This window comes from Nannobrachium achirus (assembly GCF_963921795.1).
Source record: "Nannobrachium achirus genome assembly, chromosome: 20".
Lineage (NCBI taxonomy): Eukaryota > Metazoa > Chordata > Actinopteri > Myctophiformes > Myctophidae > Nannobrachium > Nannobrachium achirus.
The window spans coordinates 44,076,513-44,100,489 of record NC_137827.1 but is presented as its reverse complement, the minus strand read 5'-3'; the positions used below and the strand labels follow the sequence as shown (position 1 = coordinate 44,100,489).

Here is a 23,977-nt window from a genome sequence, read left to right as displayed (position 1 = left end):
TTATAGAATTTCTTATTCTAAGACATGGGTCCCGTCCCACTGTTTGGGGAGGATTATTGACTGCTTTAACTACTGAAAAATAGCAGATCTACAAGCTCACAGCGTGGCACCGAGTGCCGCGCTGCGAGCTTGTAGATCTGCTATTTTTGAAAAATCAAGATTTTTTTTGCAAGTCTTTGAATATATCTACTTAAAACCTAACATTTGTAACTGAAATATTTGCTTCTGGTGGTCCCTGGAACAACATATTTTGAGATGGGGGTCCGTGGCCAAATACATGTAATTTTGGGGGTCCTTCACATGCAAAGGTTTGAGAACAGCATGATTTAGAAGAAGGATTTGGAAGTCGGGTCAAAGATCGGGTCAAAGATATTCAAAGACTCATTTCACTCATTTTCACGATTTTTCAAAAATAGCAGATCTACAAGCTCGCAGCGCGGCACTCGGTGCCGCGCTGTGAGCTTGTAGATCTGCTATTTTTCTAAAGTTAAAGCATAAAATAATGATTAAAGTGGTTCAAATCTAACGCGACTCAGGCGCGTTCCAGGTATTTGAGAGATAAGCAGTGGAGGAGTTGCCGGTCGCTCACCAGTTGACACCTTGACAGGCTGGGTCTTCTCCATGGCCATGACGGGCTCACTGGGGGTCAGACCCTTGAGGGCGTACAGAAGGATCTCGTACTCCGTCTCAGGAGACAGGTCCCGGACATTGATGTTGTTCTGGGTGGGCCCCGTGTACAGCTCCTGTCGCTTCATGCCCGGCACCATGGGGTTGAGCGTGATCTTGTAGCCGGAGATGTCACCCAGAGAGGGGTCCCAGATGAGCCTCATGGACTTGGAGGCGATCTCTGTCACCTGCAGGTTCGAGGCAGGCTCCACCACTGCAGACACAAGAGAGATGTCAGGGTAAGGCTTAGGATATGAGAACTTTTACAATGCACTGTAATGCATACAGAGCCTGTTTTCTTTGAGTTTAAAGCTGCAATCCATAACTTTGTATATTTTTAATAAAACCCATCTGGTAGAGTATCTTATTACAATATAACTATTGTAATAATATACAGGGCGGCATAGCTCAGGGGTAGAGAAACCGTTATTAGAGCACAAAGGGTTCCTAGTTTGAATCCGGGCTCCCCCGAGTTGATATCGAAGAGTCCTTGAGCAAGACTCTGAACCCCTAATTGCTCCCGGTGAGTAGGTTGGTGCCTTGCATGGTTTCCTCCGCCACCGGTGTATGAATGTGTGCGTGAATGGGTGAATGTAATGCACAATCTATGTAAAGCGCCTTGGATAAAAGCGCTATATACTGTAAATGCACCATTTACCATTTAATATACAGTGTGACAGTATCACATTTGCTTCCTATTGAGAGCATTTAATATTAAGTAAAGTGTGTAAACTGCACCGACGAATAATGCCAACGTTCGTAATCGTAGGCACATTTATTCAAATAAGAATGTTGGGACTTACTTTCCTCCCCGCTGACCAGAGAGCTGAGCTGCTCGTCGACGCCAGAGCACACCTCCGTGATGATCTGCTTCTGCACTTCCTGGATCAGGTCAAAGTTGGGCACGTTGTACACGTGTTTGCTGTGGGGCGTGGAGGCCATCTCCCTGAGTTCGTCCTCATCTGCTCCCTTGATGCCTGAAAGGTGACCATTACAAAATGCAATGTTTATGTTACCGATTCATCGTTCAGTTTGGTTTTAGTCGATCGAGACTGTGTTCAGGGTTCCCACACATTTTTACCAATTAATTTCCAAAACTTTTCCAAAACCTTTCCAGAATATTTAACCCGATTTCCAGGACTATATAACAATAATTCAGCTCAATAACGAGTCGCTTACTTCTATGCGCAATGCCCAAAGACAGTGGTTCTCAAACTTTTCAGGCCGTGACCCCCGAAATAATCATATTTTAACTGTGGACCCCAGCACCCTGACGAGCACTAAGAGTTGAGGAATTTTGTTTAACACGGTTTCATGGTGAAAATAGCCGATCTACATGCTCACAACGCCTCGCGTTGCGAGGCGTTGTGAGCATGTAGATCTGCTATTTTCACAATTTCTGCCTCTAATATTTGACAATTTGGCCAATGTTTGATTTGTCATTTCAGAGGTATTAACAAAATCAATAACCAAAGACAATGCACAGCTAATTTTTCCAGGACCTTCCAGGACCCTTGATCAATTCCAAAACTTTTCCAGTACTGGAAAAATATTTTTCAAATTTCAAAATATTTCCAGGAATTTCATGACCGTGGGAACCCTGTGTGTTAGATGATTTGTGGTTTTCGAGCTGGATATTTTGTTTTTTTCCCTTGCTGAATTGTGCGCACGACTCTTATAAACTCTACTTTAATCATACCGGTCTGTGTGGGCCAACAGCCAGTAGCCGTTGTGAAATCAACATTAGGATGTTCAATTAGCCAGTAGCTATGCCCCTCCCAAAAAGCTTTTGTCCAATGCTAGCTTAGAATAACTTCCTGCTTGCCAAGGTTTGCCTTGGCAACAGCCTTGGTAAGCTGCCGGTTGCTAAGCTAGCATTGGACAAAAGCTTTTAGGGGAGGGGCATAGCTACTGGCTAATTCTCAACCTTACCAACAGATTTGTTGATAAAATGAATGAATCGATTAGTCGGTAAATCCCTATTAGTCGTCTAAGAATGTATGTAGTCATGAGTCAAAGACATGACTTAGAGTTTTTATCACAGTCTGCATGCGTGTGTGGGCTACTGTGGGCTGTGGTGTCTAGAGTTATAGGCATGTGTGAAAGGTTATTACGTGACTAATACACAAAGTACAATAGGGATCTTTCAAACCGAGATCCAATGGAAAAATCAGGCTGTGTCCAAGAACGGCCTTGTTCTTGGTTCTTGGCTTTTTCACTCGGGAGAACAACATTTGGGTAAAACAGAACAATAAACCATACCTAGGACAAAGATTTCCACTCCGATGTTTCTGAGCCTCTTAGCGTACTCCTCCACTGGGTCTTGAGACTTTCCGTCAGTGATGATCATGGCCACCTTCGGAAACGCTTTCCTGGAACCGCCGGCCTCCGTGAAGATATTTTGCAGCAGATAATCGATGGCATCCCCTTTAGAGAGAGCAGAGAGCGTACAGTATGTAAAGTCGAGTCTTCCTCACCAACACCGATGGAATTTGGGAAGAATTCCCATAAACCGCGTTCAACCTGAGAACCCGGTTTCCCAATCTTGTACATATAATTATTATTATTATTTTCTTGAATATTTTTTTGAATGTTTGAACATTTTCAAACATCTTGCCAGGTTTGTAATTTTCCCTGCGGAAAAGGGCTTAAACCCTTAAACCCTATTTACTTTGTTAACCGGAATTCCCCAGGGGTCTGGACAAGGGCCCCTCCTTTTTTCCCCCCCCACGCATGAAATCTGTCCACTGAAAATAGACCACCTGCAGGCTCACAACGTGTGGAGGTGTGCGATGCAACGTGAGCTTGTAGATCGCCAAACTTTTCCAAACGTCTGCCTCAAAAACTAGAGACACCGGGGTTTCATGTGGTTAAACCCATTCAGAACGGGTACACATTATTGTGTATCATTATTTTATGATTTAACTTTTGAAAAATAGCAGACATACAAGCTCACAGCGCGGCACCGAGTGCCGCGCTGCGAGCTTGTAGATCTGCTATTTTTGAAAAATCGTGAAATTTAGAATTTTGACCTGATTCTATAAGTGTCTTTTGAATCCTTCTAAGGTTTTTTGAAAAACCCTATGTTTCTATGTCAGCAATAGGGCCAGCCATCATCAAAGAAAAGGTCCTTTTCACTTAACTGGAGCTCAGTTAGTCTGTTCTTGAGAGACTACTGTGTCAGTGGTTCTCAAACGTTTTCATGTGAAGGACCCCCAAAATGATATTTATTCGGCCACGGACCCCCCCCATCTCAAAATATCTAGTTCCAGTGACCCCCCAGAAGCAAAATTTGAGTTACAAACGTTCGCTTTAAAAACACATATACTCAAAGATTTGCACACATTTTCAAAAATAGCAGATCTACAAGCTCGCAGCGCGGCACTCGGTGCCGCGCTGTGAGCTTGTATATCTGCTATTTTTCTATAGCTAAAGCATTCAATAATTCTAGGCCTAAATGGGTTTTTAAGTGGATTTCACTTACAGCAGCCCGTTCGTTCCCCTGGCTTATATATACCTGTCATTGTGTTGCCTCCCTTGTAGGGCAGGTTGCTGACGGCGCGGAGCAGGTCCCCTCTCTTGGCGTAGCGGGTGAGGGGGAACTCGGTGCGGGTGTCCGAGCTGTACTGGACCACGGCCACGCGGGTCTTGTCCTCGCCGATGTCAAAGGCGCCCGCCATGGCGCCGATGAAGCTGCGGATGTGCTTAAAGTTCTCCCTGCCCACGCTCCACGACCCGTCCACCAGGAACGCCAGGTCCGCGATGGCACTGACCGAACACTCTGGTGGAGCGAAGAGAGAGAGAGAGAGGGGGGGAATTAGTCGCATAACGCCCCAAGAATCAAATAAAATGATTTTTGATCCAGATTAAGTCTGTTTGTGGGCCGTGATCCATGGAAAGTCTGAAAACACTGGCAACCGCATAATTCTACTATAAATATAAATATAGGGCCTGTTCCCAGAAATGTGCCATAAAGACATGGTCCTTTTGAAAAAGTGAGGTGCCAAGGTATGGCTGTAACATCTTGGTGTTTGAACCGTATTCTAACACTGGCACTCTTCTTACTCCAGGGGCCTGAATAAAAACGAAAAGCCCTGACAGCTAGTTGGACGGTTGATAGAACACATTCTGACATCAAAAGGAATGTCATACAATGGAGAGCGGAGCCAAACAGTGGGCTGGTATAGTCATTCCAGCAGATATACAGACAAAAAATGAGCCTTTATAGACCAAACAATCAACAAAGCTCTGACCACAGATGTGCTTTTTTTATGTGTCCAACCCTGGTGGACTTTAAATCAGATGAAATTCTTTGGAACGTTTGAGATAACTCTATTGCAATAATTGGCAGGACTTCAGTGGATGGTTCTCTTTAATCCCCCGTCCCCCAGGTCTCATTGACTCTCAATTCTGTTCCTCACATCTTGTTATCCTCACTTTTTAAAGGGTTACTTTTCTTCTCGTTTTTTTTTTCACCCTCTTCCCAATTCTTTGACAAAACGTCAAAACGAGGGCATCAAAGTCTAGTGCTCTAGCCGGGGGTTAATTAGGGAGGTTGTGAAAGAGGTCCTGTGAGCGTTCTAACAGAAATAAAAAGCTCTCGGAGCATCTGGACCTATAGGAGTACAGTTTCCAGCAGAAGAATCAACATGTTAAGAGGGAAAGAATGACTGTGGCCCACTGTCTGTCACTCCGCACGCTGGACTCTGCGGACGGCAACAGAAGACTGACTGAGAAGCAGAGGACTTGAGATGGAGAGCTGTAATCCTTTCCACATCTTTCAACAGTTAAACAGACAACGCTCACAGCGAGCTGGCACTACGGTGACGTCCTTAACACTCTGCCCGGGATTATGGGAGCTTTAAAAGCTCCCAGTCTCTGACTCCTCCCCCCTGCCCCCAACCCCTCCAAACTCCATGACGCATAGCAGCACACTGTCTCCTAGCTTCAAGCCTTCCTATCCATTTTTTTTTGATGTGCAGACTGGTTCCAATTAAGGGGAAATAATGTGTGCGTTCCCAGCCACTGTCGGAACCCCCTGTCTGCTTTTACCCAGTGACAACCCGCTCAGCACAAGGTGGAATGTAGGTCTGAGCAAATTATTCCAGTGTAGAAAAAATATTATGATGGAAGTCGCATGGAAAAACATCTATTAAAAAGAAGAAGGGGGGGAAAAATGGAAAGCTGCGTGTGTGCAGGATAGACACGGAGCAGATTTTAGTTGACACTACAGTAAACATACTCACTGATTGCATCTGACTGTGGCCTCCTGACTCGTCCGCTGGTGTTGCTGGACTGGACTGAAACACAGGGGAGGAAAACACTCGCAGAGTTAGCAGCAGCAGCAACGGGAGCAGCCCTGCACATTTGCCGTCCCCGCATTAGGGCATTCACCAAAATATTCGAATATTCGAATATCAAAGTCACTATTCAACGTTGTTCACCGAAGTCGAATATTGGCTTATTTTTATTTTTTTATTGTTTTCTCTTTAAAAATATATAGCTTATAAAGCTTGGTTAGATAGGAAGTCATAAGAATGACTTGTCAATGCCCCTGGTGGATGAATTTGTTAATGCTCTATACCAGGGGTTCTCAAAACTTTTTAGGCCGTGACCCCCAAAATAAACATATTTGAACTGGGGAACCTCACCCTGACAAGCACTTGGAATTGTAGGTATTACATTTAATGTGACTCGGTTCCACAGATAAATATTGTGAAAATAGCAGATCTACATGCTCACAACGCCTCGCAACGCAAAGCATGTAGATCGGCTATTTTCACAATGTTCGCCTATTGCTTACTTAATATTTGACAGTTTGGCCAGTCCTGTCGAATATTCGACTATTCGAATACTTTGAGGTCGAATAATTCGAATACTAAAAATCACTTTTCGTGAATGCCCTACCCCGCATCACGTGCGTTCTCTTCACAGCGGAGAGTGCAAGAAAATCAACCTTTCATAAAAGCCGGTCGACGTGGATCAAAACGGCGCGCACACAAACACATTTCTTTCAGCTACATTAAGCAGTGAGCATAAACAGTGGGTGATTCTGGTCTCAACAAACAGAAGGGATTCTCTCCCTTCCCTCTGTCATATGTGGCTGGAGGAAGCTGCTCGTCTATGACGGGGAGGAGAACAACCACGGCGTTTCAGCTGTCAGATGTGTTATCCCGTAGGACAGGCTGGTTCTCGTAGGATAGTTTAGTCTCATAACTCCTTCCATCTCCCACAGCCAGAAACAACCCCGAGCAGTTTGTCCGACTCCCGCTCTCATCCCTCACACCTGTCAACGCTCATGAATTGCTCCATATAGAATGAATAGGAAAAAGTGGACAAGACGACTGTCACAAAAATGATTTCCTGGATACTTTTTCTTCGGTTAGAAAATGATGGTTCTACTATAAAATAACATTCTGTGGGATGTTAAAGTACATTAAAATCATCGAATGAATCCACAAAGTCAGAGTCCTATTCGTTGTCAATGGAGCATGTTACAGAGACTGGCGTGGTTAATTATATATCAGGACAAATCTCCTAGCCGGTACAAAACCGTCTGGAGATGACACGCTCTCTGCGAGAGTAAAAAGTATTTTTGTTTACTGGGTGCAGATTCTTCTTAATTATATATCATTCACATTAAACCACTCAATTTCAAAGCAGTGCGTTGACACCTTAAAATTTCAGCTATTAAACGTATCCAAAATATCTTATGCCCATATCAAATGCATGCCTACTGGTCATTAACGATGCAGATCTGATCCAAACGTATACTGTAAATCTTGAATAAAAGCAGCTTCTTCTAAAGCAGCCCAGCCGTGCACTTACTGGTGATTTGTCCAAAGATGGGGATGCTCTCATCTGCCCCAACATAGGAGAGGATGGACACTGAGTAGTCCAGGTCAGGCGTCAGGTCAGTAATGGAGGTCTTAGTGGCAGAGGAGGCAAGGCTAAACTCTCTGGATGGTTCATCTGGTCGAAGAAAAGACATTTCGAAACATCAATAAGAGCCATGATGCAGCTTAACCAATTTAGGCCTAGGATTATTGACTGCTTTAACTATTGAAAAAATAGCAGATATACAAGCTTGCAGCGCGGCACCGAGTGCCGCGCTGCGAGCTTGTAGATCTGCTATTTTTGATTTTTCTTTGCAAGTCTTTGAATATTATCTATTTAAAAGCGAACATTTGTAACTCAAATATTTGCTTCTGGGTGGTCCCTGGAACAACATATTTTGAGATGGGGGTCCGTGGCCAAATACCTGTAAGTTTGAGGGTCCTTGACATGAAAAAGTTTGAGAACAACATGATTTAGGGGAAGGATTTAGAAGTCGGGTCAAAGATATTCAAAGACTTGCACACATTTTCACGATTTTTCAAAAATAGCAGATCTACAAGCTCGCAGGGCGGCACTCGGTGCCGCGCTGTGAGCTTGTATATCTGCTATTTTTCTAAAGTTAAAGCATAGAATAATGGTTAAAAGCACTTTTTGGTTGGAGGAAGAATTGTTTGAACAACAGCAGAAAGTTCTCGCTGGAGTGCGTTTGCCATCAGTACAGTGGGTGCAGTAGTTATGAATGTAACTACAGTTCTGTGAATGCAGAATGACCGCCAGAGGCGGGGGCTATAAGCACAGATGTTTTTGATGAGACAGAATCATACTAACCTGATTCTGGTGCCGATACTTGTAACCTGTAGCCCTCTATCCTTGACGGGGGTTTTCTCCATGACATTTGCACTGTGTTCTCATTTAGAATTTTAAACTTCAAGTCTGAAGGGGGCTCCACTGCAAATGAGAGACAGGCCAATGTTAAGACGTAGCCCCGGACACAGAGCTGTATTAGAGCTGTTATATTTCTGATCAAAGCAAAGCATTTTCTGCCTATGGCATTCAACATTGAGCCCAACGACAAACACTTCGTGGCTGAAGTGGAGACGTTCGTTGTTGGGGACAGACGAACAGGACTGACATCCAATTGTGTGAGGGTGACAAATAAGGAACACAGAACAACACTGGGGAAAAGTGTGAGAAGCCATTTTCCTAGGAAAATGGCATTTGTTTGAGTTGCGCGACCGAGACGGCCAGCAAACTCAAGCACCGGGATACACAACATGTGCACGACTCCGCACAAACTTTTATCATAATGCAAACATTGAGGTGAACCATACAACACATGCTGAGTGCAGTCATTACAGTGCATGCCCCAACCAGCCCCCCCTCCCTCCCCAAACAACACAGCCAAATCCAGAAGGTCAATTTAACCACTCAAGCCCTTTCGTCAAATTGTCAAAAATTGTCAAAAACATTCAAAGAAATAGCAGTGATGGCCAATCTACTTGCTCACAACGTGTCCCACAATGACATATTGTGAGCTTGTAGATCTGCAATTGATGCCATTTCTGAGGATTTCTGACAATTTTTGCCTATAATTACATGCCCGATATAGGGACGGCAGGTTGCAAGTGGTGAACTCTGAAAAAACATATTTACACTTTCAGAGTTAAATTAATACTCTGGATTTTTGCTGTTCAAGTTGCTTTCTATAATGGTAGATTTCAGCAATATCAAAGTATAACGACAATTTCATTCTCAAGTCACTGATTATACAATGGAATCAAGGTTGCCAGTGAAATTATTGGCATGACAATGACATGAATTGACAACATATATGTTATATAGTATATAAAGATATTTTAATACGAATCTGAAGTGTTTTTGTTTTCTGTTGTGGTTGATGTTAAAAGACTCTTTACACGAGTGATTGGCACACATCCATTGCAAACCTCTCAAAAAGAATACACAATTCATCGCAGAGGACTTTTGTGTACGTTCTTTTCATTGGCAGCGTAAATGCATGAGATGGCGTGAGGCGGCATGAGTGGACAGGACACTACTTTGGACAACCATTATGGACAGATGAAGCGTGTACAATGAGGTGAACACAAGAAGACATCGCCTCCACATGGAGCTGGCTTGATCACAGCCGTCATGCATCATGTGCAGGTGAAAGTTGTTTGTGGGTCAACAACTTTGATTGATTGGATGGGAGTTTCCATGTACAATCGGGACCAAACAGACAGAAATGACAAGACATATTTTAAAATGATATTCTTCCTCATTGGTCCTTGGCATGCAACCTTAGTAACCGGGGAAAGAAGAGGGGGTGAGACTCAGTGGCTACTGTTCAGACATTAGCCTACATTAGTAAAGGAAAAACAAGAGAAAATAATGAGAAGAGTCTAAACTACTACTGCTCAACTTAAGTTATATGAATCTGCGGTTAATGTGAACAGGTATACCAGTAAGACTCCCTAATCGGGAGATAAGCGACCGTTGGTCGCTTATCTCCACAAATAGGCCAAAAGTTTGTTTTACCAATTATTACACTCTATGTGAACATTTACATCAACAAATCCCAAGTACAGGGCATCATCTGGGATACAATCCCTTTTATGCCCATATATGGAGATCCCTAACATAATCCCTTTCATGCCCATATATGGAGATCCCTAACAGAATCCCTTTTATGCCCATATATGGAGATCCCTAACAGCATCCCTTTTATGCCCATATATGGAGATCACTAACAGCTAACAGAATCCCTTTTATGCCCATATATGGAGATCCCTAACAGAATCCCTTTTATGCCCATATATGGAGATCCCTAACAGAATCCCTTTTATGCCCAGTTGGTTGCTAGGGTAAAAAAACATGGTTGCTATGGTAAACAGTTGGTTGCTAGGGTAAACAGTTGGTTGCTAGGGTAAAACCATGGTTGCTAAGGTGGTTGCTAACGTACACTAACAGACCAGCAACAACAGACTGTTGCCACAGCAACGTACACAAAGGTTTGTGTACACATGTGGTGTGATTGCGACCGTAAGGTCGCAGTTTAGTATGAAAACCTCCACCGGCCGTCCGTCGGTCACACGTGCGGTCGACCGCACGTCACACGTGCGGTCGACGTGTGATGAGGTCACGATGAGTCATCTATGCCCAAATATAGATTTCTAGGTCAGATGGCCCATAGAGTTTGTGATGTCAAACCTAGCAACCCAATATAAACAAACCTGATGTCAGACCTGAAGTATCCTTTTATACCCATATATGGAGATACAGAGATCTCCATATATGGGCATATTAGAAAGCCCATATATGGGCATATACGGATGACATCAGGGATATCCATATATGGGCATAAAAGGGACAAGGGCTTACAGTTAAGAGATCTCCATATATGGGCATATCAGAAAGCCCATATATGTTCATATACTGATGACATCAGGAATATCCATATATGGGCATAAAAGGGACAAGGACTTACAGTTAAGAGATCTCCATATATGGGCATAAAGGGACAAGGACTGTTACAGTAGATATAGAGATGTCCATATATGGGCATAAATGAACAAGGACTGACAAACACTGAGATCTCCATATAACCTATGGGAATATAAGGGACGAGGACTGTCAGCTTGTAGACCTATTTTCTAAATATTGTTGTACATTAAAAACTTGAAATGGGTCGTTCTGCATAGTACTTGGGATTTGTTGATGTAAATGTTCACATAGAGTGTAATAATTGGTAAAACAAACTTTTGGCCTATTTGTGGAGATAAGCGACTCCGATTAGGGAGTCTTACTGTCATACTGAAGATATATGTCATCACACCGTACACAAACAAAGGTGTGACGTGTGACGTGTGACGGACGGACGGACGGACGGCCGGTGGAGGTTTTCATAGTAAACTGCTCCCTAACGGTCGCAATTAAATACTGGATTATGATTTAGTTTATCTCAAACATGCTCAGTTTAGAGAAAAGCAAAAACGAAATGATTTCAAAACCTTTTAAATAGCATATTGCACTTAAAAGTCAGGCCTGAAATCTGCATAAATATCCATGCATAAGATAGAAAAAAACAGCTAATTAATTTCACGTGACAATAAATAACTGAAACTGAACAAGTCTAGATAGATCCTAGTGCTTCATCTTGGCATTACCAGTCAGTAATGGGGGATGATGAAGGTTTAGCATGCATTCAGGACACCACTTCAGCTGGAAGTTCTGTTATAACAGAGGCATGCAAGTATTGAGATGGCAGCTGAGCCAATGGGATGCAAGAATATCATTGTAAAATACACTTTGGAGGAAGAAGCCATAGTTCAGGACACACTGAATGCACAGGCAGATGACACAAACAGGACCTGAGGCCACCAGAATCAAAACAACCAACCTGGCACTTCAACTCAAACGGCCCCGCCTGGGCCATGTTCCCCCTGATGAATCCATGAGCGCTCATCGCCAACGTCAAACGCACTTTAGAGATTAGGTTAACGGGTGCTAAGACGTGTGCGTGTGCGCGTGTGTGTGTGTGTGTGTGTGTGTGTAGGGCTGTCACGATTATGACATTTTACATTATGACGATTGTCACTCAAATAATTGCGATTAACGATTTAATTGTGTTTTTGCCGTTGACAATTACATTTCAACTTTATACTTAAAAAAGAACATTGATAGTGGAAATACCCGATCTACAAGCTCACAACGCGTCGCATCGCGACGCGTTGTGAGCTTGTAGATCTGGTATTTCCACTATTTTTTACTTTGAACATTTTTCAACATGGAAACGATTATGACGATTATGCAAAAATAATCGCAATTATGTCAAATAATTGCGATTAGACGATTATGTAATAATTGTGACAACCCTATGTGTGTGTGTGTGTGTGTGTGTGTACAGTATGAGGATAGTTGTTGTAGGCACTGTGGGTAGTTAAGGAAAGAGTTATAAAAGAGCGTGACAGTGGATGAGGATGAAAGTTTGGAAGAGAATATCGCGGTGGTGGTGGTCTTCATTCACACGAGCAACGCGTTTGACTCTCCACAGGGGTTTTTTTCCCCCCACTCCCAGTGCAAGAAGCTTGGAAATTACTTTGATTTACAGCACAGTTGTGTAAACAATTTAAAAACAAATAAAATAAAAGCCCTTGTTGGAATGGATACTATCAAAATAAGAGGTTTCTCCCCCAGTCAGGTAAACAGATGTCTGCCTGACCAACTGCTAATCAGAGGACACCTCAGAGGCGTCTAGGGGCCCCCGAGTCTGGCTACTGTTCTGTAACCTCTGTCTCCAGCCAGCCAGTCCAGTCTCCTGCTGTTGCCAGGAGGAGGGAGAGAGGAGGAGGAGAGGAGAGAAGGGAAAGAGCTCTGACTCTCCCAAAGAGGCAGAACAGATGCCAAAGTAATTCCACAACATGTGCTGACATTAAACATTACTGCATATTAACTTTCCATATGGATTGCAACTCAGCGTTTTCTCGAATGCCCGCAAAAAAGAGAAGCCCGAGAAAGGCTCTTTTGTCTTTACGCTGTCTGAGGATTAATTTGCGATTCTCGTATTACATCTTTCCATTCCGTTAGTGAAGATATATGGGAGCAGACATTAGACTCTCCCCCTGCGGAAGACCTTTCAGGGGGAAAGAATCCCGATTTTTCTTTTTTCCGTTCCACATTTCCATTTTGGGTTTTCGGTATTGTTTTGGACTGAAAATGTTGGTATTTCAAATTACACAGAGAGACATTTTGTTCAAACTATCATCAGATAATTACCACTCAATCTAACAAATTAATGTACAGTATGTAATAACTCTTTCTATATATCCAAAAGATTACTACTGCATTTCCGTGTAGAATTCAGAATAGCAATATTGCCACAACTACAGTATATAACCATTTCAGCCTGGACTTAGAAGTAAGAAAACTAGTTAAACGTTAATGCATTAACAGTCGTTACTAAATTATATAACTTTATACTTTTGTTACATTTCTGGTGGGCTATGTGCCCTGTTGTCGAAAGGGCAAGGCATATAATCGTACATTTTAAATGAAATAAATGTGGTGTCTTATCTTTGCCAAATCTCTATGAGAAACTGGTATCTGGACTAAATCAACATAATTCCAGCCTAAAAGAACCAAGATTTCTGTGATTAGTCCTACGCTTGAATTATTATTTCTGTTTGTTCGTTTTTTACTAACGGACACATATGTCCACCAGATAAAATAAATGTAACAACAGTCATTTGACATACACAGTTAATTAGCGTACACGTGAAACTGGATATGACTTTATTCAAAATGATCAACACATGTATACACAGAAACTCCATAATGATGGCTCTGAATGAAAAGAAAAAAAGAAAAAACACCTACAGCTCAAACCCTGTAACTTAAATCATCCTTGCATAAGTGAAAAAGATACAGTGAGAGGAAAACGAGAGAGAGAGAGAGAGAGAGAGAGAGAGAGACGGAGAGAGAGAGAGAGAATGTGTGAGAAGAGGGGGTGGTCGCATTTACCTTGAGCTTCAACGGTGGAGGAGAACAGAACTGCCAGGAGAGCAGCGGTGGCTAATGAAAGCCCTGTCTTCATCTTTAGCTGTGGTGGGTCAGCAGCGCATGAATCAATCTGAGTGAGGGGCAGGGGCGTCACAAGGGGTAGGAAAGTGGGACTGAGTTACTAGGGCCCAAGGTGGTGGAGGGGCCTTACTTATTTTATACTTTAGCTATTGAAAAATAGCAGATATACAAGCTCACAGCGCGGCACCGAGTGCCGCGCTGCGAGCTTGTAGATCTGCTATTTTTGAAAAGTCGTGAAAATGGGTGCAAATCTTTGAATATATGTATTTTTTAAGCGAACATTTGTAACTCAAATTTTGCTTCTGGGCGGTCCCTGGAACTCAATATTTTGAGATGGGGTTCCGTGGCCAAATACATACCATTTTGGGGGTCCTTGACATGAAAAGGTTTGAGCTCCACTGACATAGAAACATAGGTTTTTCAAAAAACCTCAGAAGGATTTGAAAGATTTTCATGATTTTTATAAATAGCAGATCTACAAGCTCGCAGCGCGGCACTCGGTGCCGCGCTGTAAGCTTGTATATCTGCTATTTTTCAATAGTTAAAGCACAGGGGCCCCGCAGTGAATCCTTGTACCCAGGGCCCAGAATTTGGTGCGACACCCCTGGTGAGGGGCACAGAGCAGAGAAGATGGATGGGCACACGGAGCTGGCACAGTCACTCACCAGTCCATAAAGTGTCTGAATTTAAGAACCCACGGTCAGTGGTGTAAAGTAACTATGAGTACATTTACTTAAAGGACATTTTTTTATTTTTTTTTACAAGGGTTCATATTTTAGATTGTAATTAGAGAAAAGAAGAGTGTTGAAATGTTTTCATTTACAGCTTTCTATTGTTTTAGCGATTTTAGCATTTTGATTTCAGTGGGTGGGGGCATGCGTACAAGTGGCTAAAGATGTCTTTTTAGACACCAGTGCCCATAAGTCACGTCTGCCCATGACAAATTGTGGTGCAACCCAATGCATGCAAATCAAAATCGTTAAAATCACTAAAACGATAGAACGAAGTAAATGAAAACATTTTCTCTAATGACTATCTAAAATATGAACCCTTGTTGTACTGTACTTACAATTTTGAGGTATTTGTACATTACTCGAGTATTTCCAATTTCAAATACTTTTACTGCTACTACAATTATTTGAAAACTTTAGTTACTAGTTACTTTGTAGATTGATTATTATTACATAACATACATTAACCACATGATGCATTGTGAGCTTGTAGAACTGCTATTTTCAAAATACTTTTATACATTTGAAAACTTGGAAATGGGACATTCTGTGTACTGAGTACTTTTGGTACTTTAAGTAGCCTACATTTTGATGCCGATACTTTTGTACTTCTACTTGAGTACATTTTGAATATGGGACTTTTACTTGTAACAAGAGTATTTCTACATTGCAGTATCAATACTTTGACTTTTAAAGTAGAAAATATGAGGTTTTTTTTCCACCACTGGCCAAATGGCATCTTATCCAATCCATAGGTTTCGTGCCCCGCCTAGTGCAACAGCAGGCACACTGCAGCGAGGGAGGGATGGGGCACACATTCACTCACTGCACCGCTGTCTGCATGTGGCCCTTCGGAATAAGGAGCCAATCCAATGTCGTATCATATTCTATAATGATCAAACATAGACCTATAAGCTAGTATAGGCTATGTATGCGTCCCAGTTCAGAAATTCTACATAAAGTAGACAACTGCATGGCTACAACTAAACGAATCAAACGAATTGGCTTCTTCTTGCCACTGCATTTATTCGGTTAATTGATTCAGTAATGTTTTAATTGATTGATTGATTGAATAGCCTAGGCTGTATACTTTATAAGACGTTTGCATAGGAAAAAGCAAAGGACAGCAGCCTGCAGTTCACTGATGCAAGGAAGGTCAACTAAAAGGATGAAGACCACAAGAGAGCTCGCTGGCTTGTTCAAATTGGGCTCCCTTTGTACTCAATTCATACAAAAAGGATCGAAAGTTTAAGCTGACACGTTCCGTTACAGGCAGCTCCACCTTAGTTATTCAACACATTTGAACTGGCGAACCACGTAACTTGTTAAAAAAAAGTTGATAATTAAAACCCTGAAATATAATTACCATTTAAAGCCAGTTAAATATATATAGCAAAATTAGACCTTAAATTTGCGAGATAAAATGTCACAAAATGAACAAATTCAAAGTAAAAACACTCCAATTAATAATGAAATTGTGTGGCCTACAATTAGCCTACACAGATCCCTTTTCGCAAACAAATAAAACAATATATAATAATTATAATAATGCCAACTCACCTAATCAACCCAAGAAATGAACCTCAACAGAGTTTGAGTGCAGCCTCCCAAGTCCCAACTATATGAGAGCAGTACTTTTCAGGAGCTGGGTGGACTCTCTTCTGCTCTCCTCTCCTGCTGCTACTGGAAGCTCCACTAGCAGATGTCCAAGAAGGAAAAGCCTCTTTCCAAGTGGGAAGAATCTTTCCACAGCCCGGCTACTTAATAGGGGGCAGTTCCCTTTAGTTCCCAGCTCTCATTTTACCAGCATGGGGCTTTCTGAGTTACAAAACCTAAACGGGGGCATGCGGTGGTGTAAAGTAACCAAGTACATTTACTTAAGTAATGTTCTTATAAGTACAATGTTCAGGTATTTGTAGCCCATTTGACTATTTCCAATACTTTTACTCCACTATAGCCTACATCTCGGATCCAAATATTGTAGCCTTCTTTAACTCCACTACAATTATTGGAAAACTTTAGTTAGTTACTTTGCAGCTATAAAGTATCCTATTATATTATTATAAAACATACAGTAACCACTTTCGCCATATTTTATACATTTGAAAATCGAGAAGCTCAACGTTGTGAGCTTGCAGATCTGCTATTTTCAAACATTGTTGTAGGCTACTTGCATGGTTAAGTATATTTTGATGCCAATACTTTTGTACTTTTACTCAAGTAACTCAGGACTTTTACTTAGTATTTCCACATTGCCGAGTTGAATTGATAAGTAAAATATGTGAGTAAGCTACTTTTTCCACCACTCTGCGGGTATGAAACATCAAACATCCCCCCCCCCGAGACTTTTATAGTGAACTTCTGGAAACATTGCATTCTTCTCTGCATTCCTCTGCATGGAGATTATGATCAGTTTTAAGTGGCTAAATAAACACAAACACTCGGGTCACAGTTGGAGGGGGACAATTTGGTCAAACTGGCTTAGTCCAACAGGCAGGGGCTCAACGTCGTCGTTTCCACACTGTCTGCAACTCTGCATTCTACTAAATGTCAAACTAAATCATTTTTAACAGTTGGTAGGCTACTGAAGTACACACACACACGCGCGCACTATTATGTAAAGGTTATATGGGGGGGGGGTGCTTTAGATCAATAATTAAATGGACAGTTCGTTTAATCAGCATCGTTCATTGGCCTGTCAAAATATCGTTTGTAAAAATGAAAATATTAGGGCTACACGCATCCTAATTGTTGCATAATCTCAATACAGCGGATAAGTGGCTGCCAGCATGACATTGTTGCAGGCTATTGGTTAGTTATTTGGTGCCCTCTACTGTTCAAAACGAAGACATGCACACCAGGGTTGCCTTTGACTCAACACCATAAGGAAAGGGAATAGAAGAGCTTTATAACCACAAAGACTTTTTAAAATTCTAGACATCTTTAGGTACTCCCAACAGCAACCACACCTTACTTTAATTAAATGCTGACACAGGATGCTTTGATCTGTGGGCCAAGGAAATCAGTTCATGGTATGTGTTTTCAACGCACAATACCATAAAACACAGTGGAAATAAGACTAGCTAGTAAGTGGTTGGATTCAAGCAAACATGAATTTCAAAGACAAACACAACTGAACTGCTGTATATAATTTATTATCTCTGGCACATTAATTGTACAATCAATAAATAATGATCCCATGCATGAAACATTGACATTGACAGGACAAATAATCTCCCAGATTACATATCTGCACAACAGAGAAGAGTGTATTGCTTTCAAGCTATGTGGCTTTAAAATCACTAGATAAAAAATAAAAGTCTAATGTTCCAGTAAGATGGTTCACTCCGCTTTCTTGGGCATGGCTGCATTATACAACACATATACAACGTAGAAACTGCCTGTGAAGAGATCACACACAAGAGAACACACACTCAAAATTGACAAAATAACACTTGTGCCTTTTTTTTTAATTATATATATATATATTTCAGTAGTAATCATTGCTATAGAGTATTTGTTCCATCACAGAGGTCTCTCTCTCATTCCAGCTCTTTAGGATAACAATTCTCAGGGGAGAGAGAACCCCAAAAAGATCATTCATCAGCTTCAAATGTCATATGCAGTGTGTGTTCTACCGTCTTACGCTATCCACAAGTTCCCAACGTCCCATTGTGCATTGCGCAGGTGTGCGGCAGTTCCGGCGTCGCAGCCGAGTGTGATCTACAAGCTCACAACGATTAGATCTGCGACGCGACGTGAGCTTGTATATCTGCTGTTCTCCGGATGTGTCCCACACAATAATTCTACTGTAAATTCTCGCGGAAACAGGTGGATATACCGTAAAACCTAGAACACACCACCGGTTATAGGGTTCCAGTTGCATTTAGACTTTCTAGTCCGCATCATTTCCAATATCATGTCTTCATCCTGTATGGGCTCTCCTGTTAGGACAACATTGGTTTGCCATCCTGAAATTGTACTTTGTTTACTAAAGAGCTGCCCTGATCCCTGTTAACTTAACAAACACTCTATAGCAAATGACTGCAATCCGACTGGATTTTCTTTTAATTTACGCTGTTAAAATGACATGATCCCTGTTACTTAACAAACACTCTATAGCAAGTGACTGCAATCCGAATGGATTTTATTTTACGCTGTTAAAATGACATACCGAAGATAGTGAGACCAATGGTGGTTCTGTACAGAAGCGCATCCTTGGTGCCTCCCTTCAGGTGGATGGGGACGCCGTTGTCTTCCTGTTCATGTAGGAGAGGCAGGTCATTCCCTCGTCACTAACACATCAGTCAAACAGCCTCACTGACCGCCCACACCATAAGGACAAATGTTTTACACTTTCAAAATTAAAATCAAGATTTCATAGCTTTTCCATATGTATATTAGCTTGTGATGTTGGAAACCAATATAAAGTTAAATCCAATTTGTGTGTGGGGGAACAAATTCTAAAAATAAAGCATCATGCGTTTTCCCAAAGTAATGTTTGAGACCAAAAAGAACAAGTGTTTTCCTACTACATTGTTATTGCCCAGCTGTTTCCCCAGCATTCATTAACAGCACCTCAACAGCTAGGTGGCAAACCTACCGTTTATGGCAAAAGAGATCACCAAAGCAAGTCAGATACAAACAATAGTACAGTACAATGAAACAATAGTATAGTAGTGAAGCAGCAATTACGTTTTGCAATGAGATTTTAAAAGCAATAGTAAGCTGTGTGTCAGCAGCTGTAGTACATGGTGATTTCTAGTACTGTGCACTGCAGGGATCGGCAAGGCCTTCCTCTTTGGAACTTTGATTTGGTGCAGGCTTTTTTGCTCATCGCACTGCATGCAAAATTAGTACATGTTCAGCCCCAACTACAACGTACAGTATAGGGACAAAAACCATGATATATACTTATCTGTCAGGCTACAAAGGACACATAACGATAAGATTCTGTCTCCAGAACCTGGGAATAAAGTACACACTTTAACATTATCATTAACATTATACTTAGCATTACCATTAGTGAAGAATGACAGTTTTGCTCCGTTCAAATACAAAGCAATGACAACTCCTATCTTTATGCCAAAATTAGCAGCAAAATTAGCAGCAAAATAAATCTGCATATTTTCTCAAAACAAACATTAGCTAAGCAGGTAGTACGCCACATACTCCATGTGGTCTGTAGACACAAAGTTGTTTTATTGAGTAAATATGCTTGTATGACAGCACCATAGATCTCTGTTCATTGCAAAGCTACTCCAAAGCTAAAATACTCCAAAAAGTAACTTGTTTCCAACTGATGAAAGGTGCGACGTGAGTCGTGTCGAAACCGATTGTTGTTTTTGTCAATAGTCAGCCTTATATTCTTTGGCAAGTTTACTTCCTTCACCTGTTAAATCAAAACTAGAAAAAACAACGGCATTCTTTTCTTGAGTACAGAAAATGTTGGGGGCGGGCATTCCTTTTCAAACTCTGATTTTCCAAATGTAAAAAGATTGTTTATGACCATGCCATGTTATTTATACCAGAGGTACTTTTCTTTCACATCATTTGAATTTACCTCATTTTAAAGTATCTGATGCCTGCCTTCTCTTTAATGCACACACTAGCATGTGGGTTTACTGTTAAAGTTACATTGTTCACCTTTAAAGATAAAAAGTCATTAACCAAACAGGTAATTAAGTTCAAACAAACAGTGCCTCTTCTTTTAAAGAGGTCACACAAGGGCACTGGAAGCTTATACAAAGTAAAATCCTGTACCTGATTTTACAACACTGAGGATTTTACTTGCTAACAATGCCCTGCTCTGCCTTGGAGAGGCTATACTGTACCTGAAACAGCTTCTGTTTATCTTTGATTGTGTTCTCTATCTGTCTGCGGGCACTGCCGCAGAAGCTTCGCTTGGACAGCTGCCGAAGACCCTGTTGACACAAGGAAACAATGAAAAGAAGTTGAGTTAAACCCCAGAGAAGACGATGGATGACAATGACAACCACAGGAAGACAGATAAGAGAGAGATAGAGAGAGTATTAACCAAAGGATCACTCTCTTCCAAGTCCTTTTAGGAGATTTTATTATCTGGCACGGGCAGAACAACAATGGATGTGTTTGGACAACATCGCTGTGCTGCCTATGGAAGTGAGAGCTTGGAATGTTTTGGTTTGGTTGAATTATTTTAGTACTGTGCACCCGGTAAAAGACCATTCTTTTTGCAGAGATAAAGCCAGAGCAGGGGGGTCAAGAGGTGACACTGGTTACCAAACATGGCTGCGTCAATATTCAATTTAACAGAATACGTGAGTATTTACAGTGATCAGTGCTGGGCAATAGATTGGCTATAAAAAAGGAGTTGAGCTACTACAGTAGCTTAACTACATTTCCCAGCAGCTTAGCTTCATGAATGCTATGGTGCTCCTGCCAGTGCCCTTGAACAAGGTACCGGCATTACAACTGGAGTTGGTCCCTGAGCGCTAGTGCACAGTGGCTGCTCCTCACGGATGGTTAAAGACCCAATGAAATGACTATTTTGGGTATTTTATTTATAAGTTTCAGTTTGAAAAGGAAGCCTGTGTGTTTCTGAACCTATCTGAGGGGACCAGCCCTTCAGGCGATGGGATTTAAAATCTGAGTAATGGGAGTAATGGGAGCCAGCCATGGGAAACAAACAGGTGAATGTAATCAAAGGTTCATTTATATTCAAAAACTCTATCTATGTCATCACTTTTTGAATTTCTGTTCACAGGAAGTAATTAAGAATGGCCTATTTAGGGACCTTTGATATAAATTAGAGATGTTACCGATCAATCGGCAATGGATCGGATCGGGCCGATCAAAGCATGATCGGCGATAATTGGTGGTTTAGATTAAAAGGTAAATTCACCGATCCGATCCGATCGGTGCATCTGATCAACCAGCCGTTCAGTATGCCCACTTGAGGCCATTTTGGGGTATTGATTTCCACAGTGCTGAAGGAATAATTAGTTACTGCTATGATAATAAATACATAGTAATGCTGGTAAATAACTACAAGGCAAATATATAAATGAATTCATGAGTGAATGAATGAAATAAAGTTAAAACATTAACATTTAGAAAATATAAATAATAACTTGATCGGATCGGTGATTGATCGGGATCGGGTGATCAAACTTTTGTGATCGGTGCTCGGTTCCAAAAAACCTGATCGGACCATCCCTAATATAAATATACACAAAAATTGTTTATTTTCTATTTTATTGGCATCTAGTGTTAGGTATGGCCATATTATCACTACAGATATGCTCTAAAAGTGTGAAAAACATGTTTTTGATTTCACCCCGTCTTTAAATGCAGAGGACATGGCCTGGGTGGCCACTGCAGCACTCCGGCAGGGCAGGGCACCTATAGGCTGCTAATCCAGCCTGATAGCGTGTTGCAAGTTCAACTCCCGATAGCGATGACCTTTGCTGCGTTTCATTCCCCATCCCCCCCTCTCATTTCCTTTCCTGTCAGTCTACTGTTCACCATCAATAAAGGGAGACACGGACAAATTCTTAAGAAAAAAAGAAACGCAGGACACATTTGAACAAGGGGACAGTGAAGCAAAATCATGAAACTGCATCAAATGATGTACAAACTAGGTTTCAAGTAGCTAAAGCTATTTTTCCTGGGTAGCTTGAGAAAAGCTACTGCTACATCACTACCCATCACACACGATAATGAATTAAGTCCAACCAGTTGTACCTCTGACCAGGCCTCTTGGCCTCAAATGACAAAACAAAAGGCGAGCATTCATTTATTTATGTAAATAAAACCTTCCTTCACAGACGAATGATCAGAATTTATGTTTTAATTTCATAATTAATATAAAATGATTGACTAATTCTGTGTTTACATTATTCTGATTAGAGGCTAAAAGATGAATAATACACTGTCAGCTTGGCAGTCTATGGTAAATCACTCCAACCTTGGAAAAGTAGGTTGCCCGCCCAGTTTACAGTCAGTCTGAGTCACTCAAATCAAATTCAATGTCATAACATTTCTCCATCAGCCACATTAACGAACACATTAGGTACAAAGTAACTTGTATGTAGTTACTAGTTACTTGATAAGTGGCAGTGCTGTGTATCTGATTCGAGCTTATAGCTACCTATTTTGAAAGATTAGGCTATAACTTTTTGTGTGACTGTGAGTCTGTGACTATAGTTTAGCCTTAGTCAGATGCATTTACGTAGCTTGCCCAACACTAATGACAAAATAAAAACGTTATAAACATAGATATACCATTTGATTATGATTATTATCCAGACATTACATTGCTAACCTACTTAGCTTACTTGTGTATGCGGCTAGCATGCTAAGCTAGTTAAAAGACATTGACAACTTTGTCGTGATTACATTGTACGTAAACGTTATTACAACATTTAAGGGTGAGTAGCGGTACGCTGCAGCACATACAGTAGAGTAGTTGATATCTTACCATAAGTTGTCTGTACATTTTGACAGAATGTTTGTGGTTATATCACTGAACAACACGACAAGGACACCGGCTGTCTGACTGACTGCTGCTTCGGTTTTTACTGTGATAACTCAACCTACGTTTGGTGCATTACCGCCATCTATTGCTCCGGAGTGAATGGGCCCTGTTTCAATAAAACAGTGTCAGTGGTTCTCCAATTTTCATGTCAAGGACCCCCAGATTGACACTTTTTTTGCCAGCGGACCCCCATTTGAAAAGATAGGCCAGGGAACCCATTTTTTTTTTTTTTTTTTTTTTACTTTTCTTCTCTAGCAGTGATTCATCATTAGGCTATGTATGGACCCCCATTTAATGGTATTTCTATCTCTGAGACCCCAATTTATATTGTCAATGTTAGTTTAAATCTGAAAGTGTACAAATATTTTTGAAAATTCATGGAAAGTCTTTGGATGTGTTCTCCCAGTACAAATCGGACTGAGTCTCACTTGTAGTTAGTAATATTTGACCAGGAGTAGGCCTATCTATACTTTTACTCAAGTAAAACTACTACTACTGGGGTTGTAGCCTGGTAAACACGACCAGGAGCGAGGCGGCAATGTTTTGCCAGTCTACTGGGGTTGAGGCTCTAGAATAGGATTGGGACAGAAGGCCAGCTGTTAGCTCAGGGAGGTTGCTGCACGTAGATGTACACACAGTACAGCAG

General features: G+C 41.4%; 2 protein-coding genes across 2 annotated transcripts in view; both read right to left on the bottom strand.

Moving 5' to 3' along the window:
- Window positions 1-14,095, bottom strand: part of col12a1a (collagen, type XII, alpha 1a) — a gene marked incomplete at its 5' end in the record, with an annotated part of 123,432 nt that extends 109,337 nt beyond the window's left edge. The window contains 8 exons of the mRNA XM_080750443.1: window positions 590-880; window positions 1,470-1,643; window positions 2,929-3,093; window positions 4,184-4,447; window positions 5,913-5,966; window positions 7,495-7,638; window positions 8,332-8,451; window positions 14,023-14,095. Of these exons, the coding sequence (XP_080606569.1) occupies window positions 590-880; window positions 1,470-1,643; window positions 2,929-3,093; window positions 4,184-4,447; window positions 5,913-5,966; window positions 7,495-7,638; window positions 8,332-8,451; window positions 14,023-14,095 (1,285 nt within the window). The remainder of the gene's footprint in view (window positions 1-589; window positions 881-1,469; window positions 1,644-2,928; window positions 3,094-4,183; window positions 4,448-5,912; window positions 5,967-7,494; window positions 7,639-8,331; window positions 8,452-14,022) is intronic.
- Window positions 14,096-17,949: 3,854 nt separating this feature from the next.
- Window positions 17,950-23,357, bottom strand: LOC308305379 (cytochrome c oxidase subunit 7A2, mitochondrial-like). Its single transcript, XM_080750164.1, has 4 exons — window positions 23,275-23,357; window positions 20,648-20,737; window positions 18,988-19,072; window positions 17,950-18,214 (listed from the first exon to the last, which is right to left on the bottom strand). The coding sequence occupies exons 1-4, from the start codon at window positions 23,290-23,292 to the stop codon at window positions 18,156-18,158; spliced, it is 252 nt and encodes an 83-aa protein (XP_080606290.1). The 5' UTR covers window positions 23,293-23,357; the 3' UTR covers window positions 17,950-18,155.
- Between the last annotated feature and the right edge of the window lie 620 nt (window positions 23,358-23,977).

What these genes read in the sequence shown, in the direction of transcription:
- LOC308305379 (XM_080750164.1), bottom strand. An exon ending in ATAAACAGAAGCTGTTTCAG is followed by an intron (nt 19,073 to 20,647) that starts GTACAGTATAGC and finishes CTACATGAACAG; the next exon opens with GAAGACAACGGCGTCCCCAT. An exon ending in CATTGGTCTCACTATCTTCG is followed by an intron (nt 18,215 to 18,987) that starts GTATGTCATTTT and finishes ATCTCTTCACAG; the next exon opens with GCAGTTTCTACGTTGTATAT.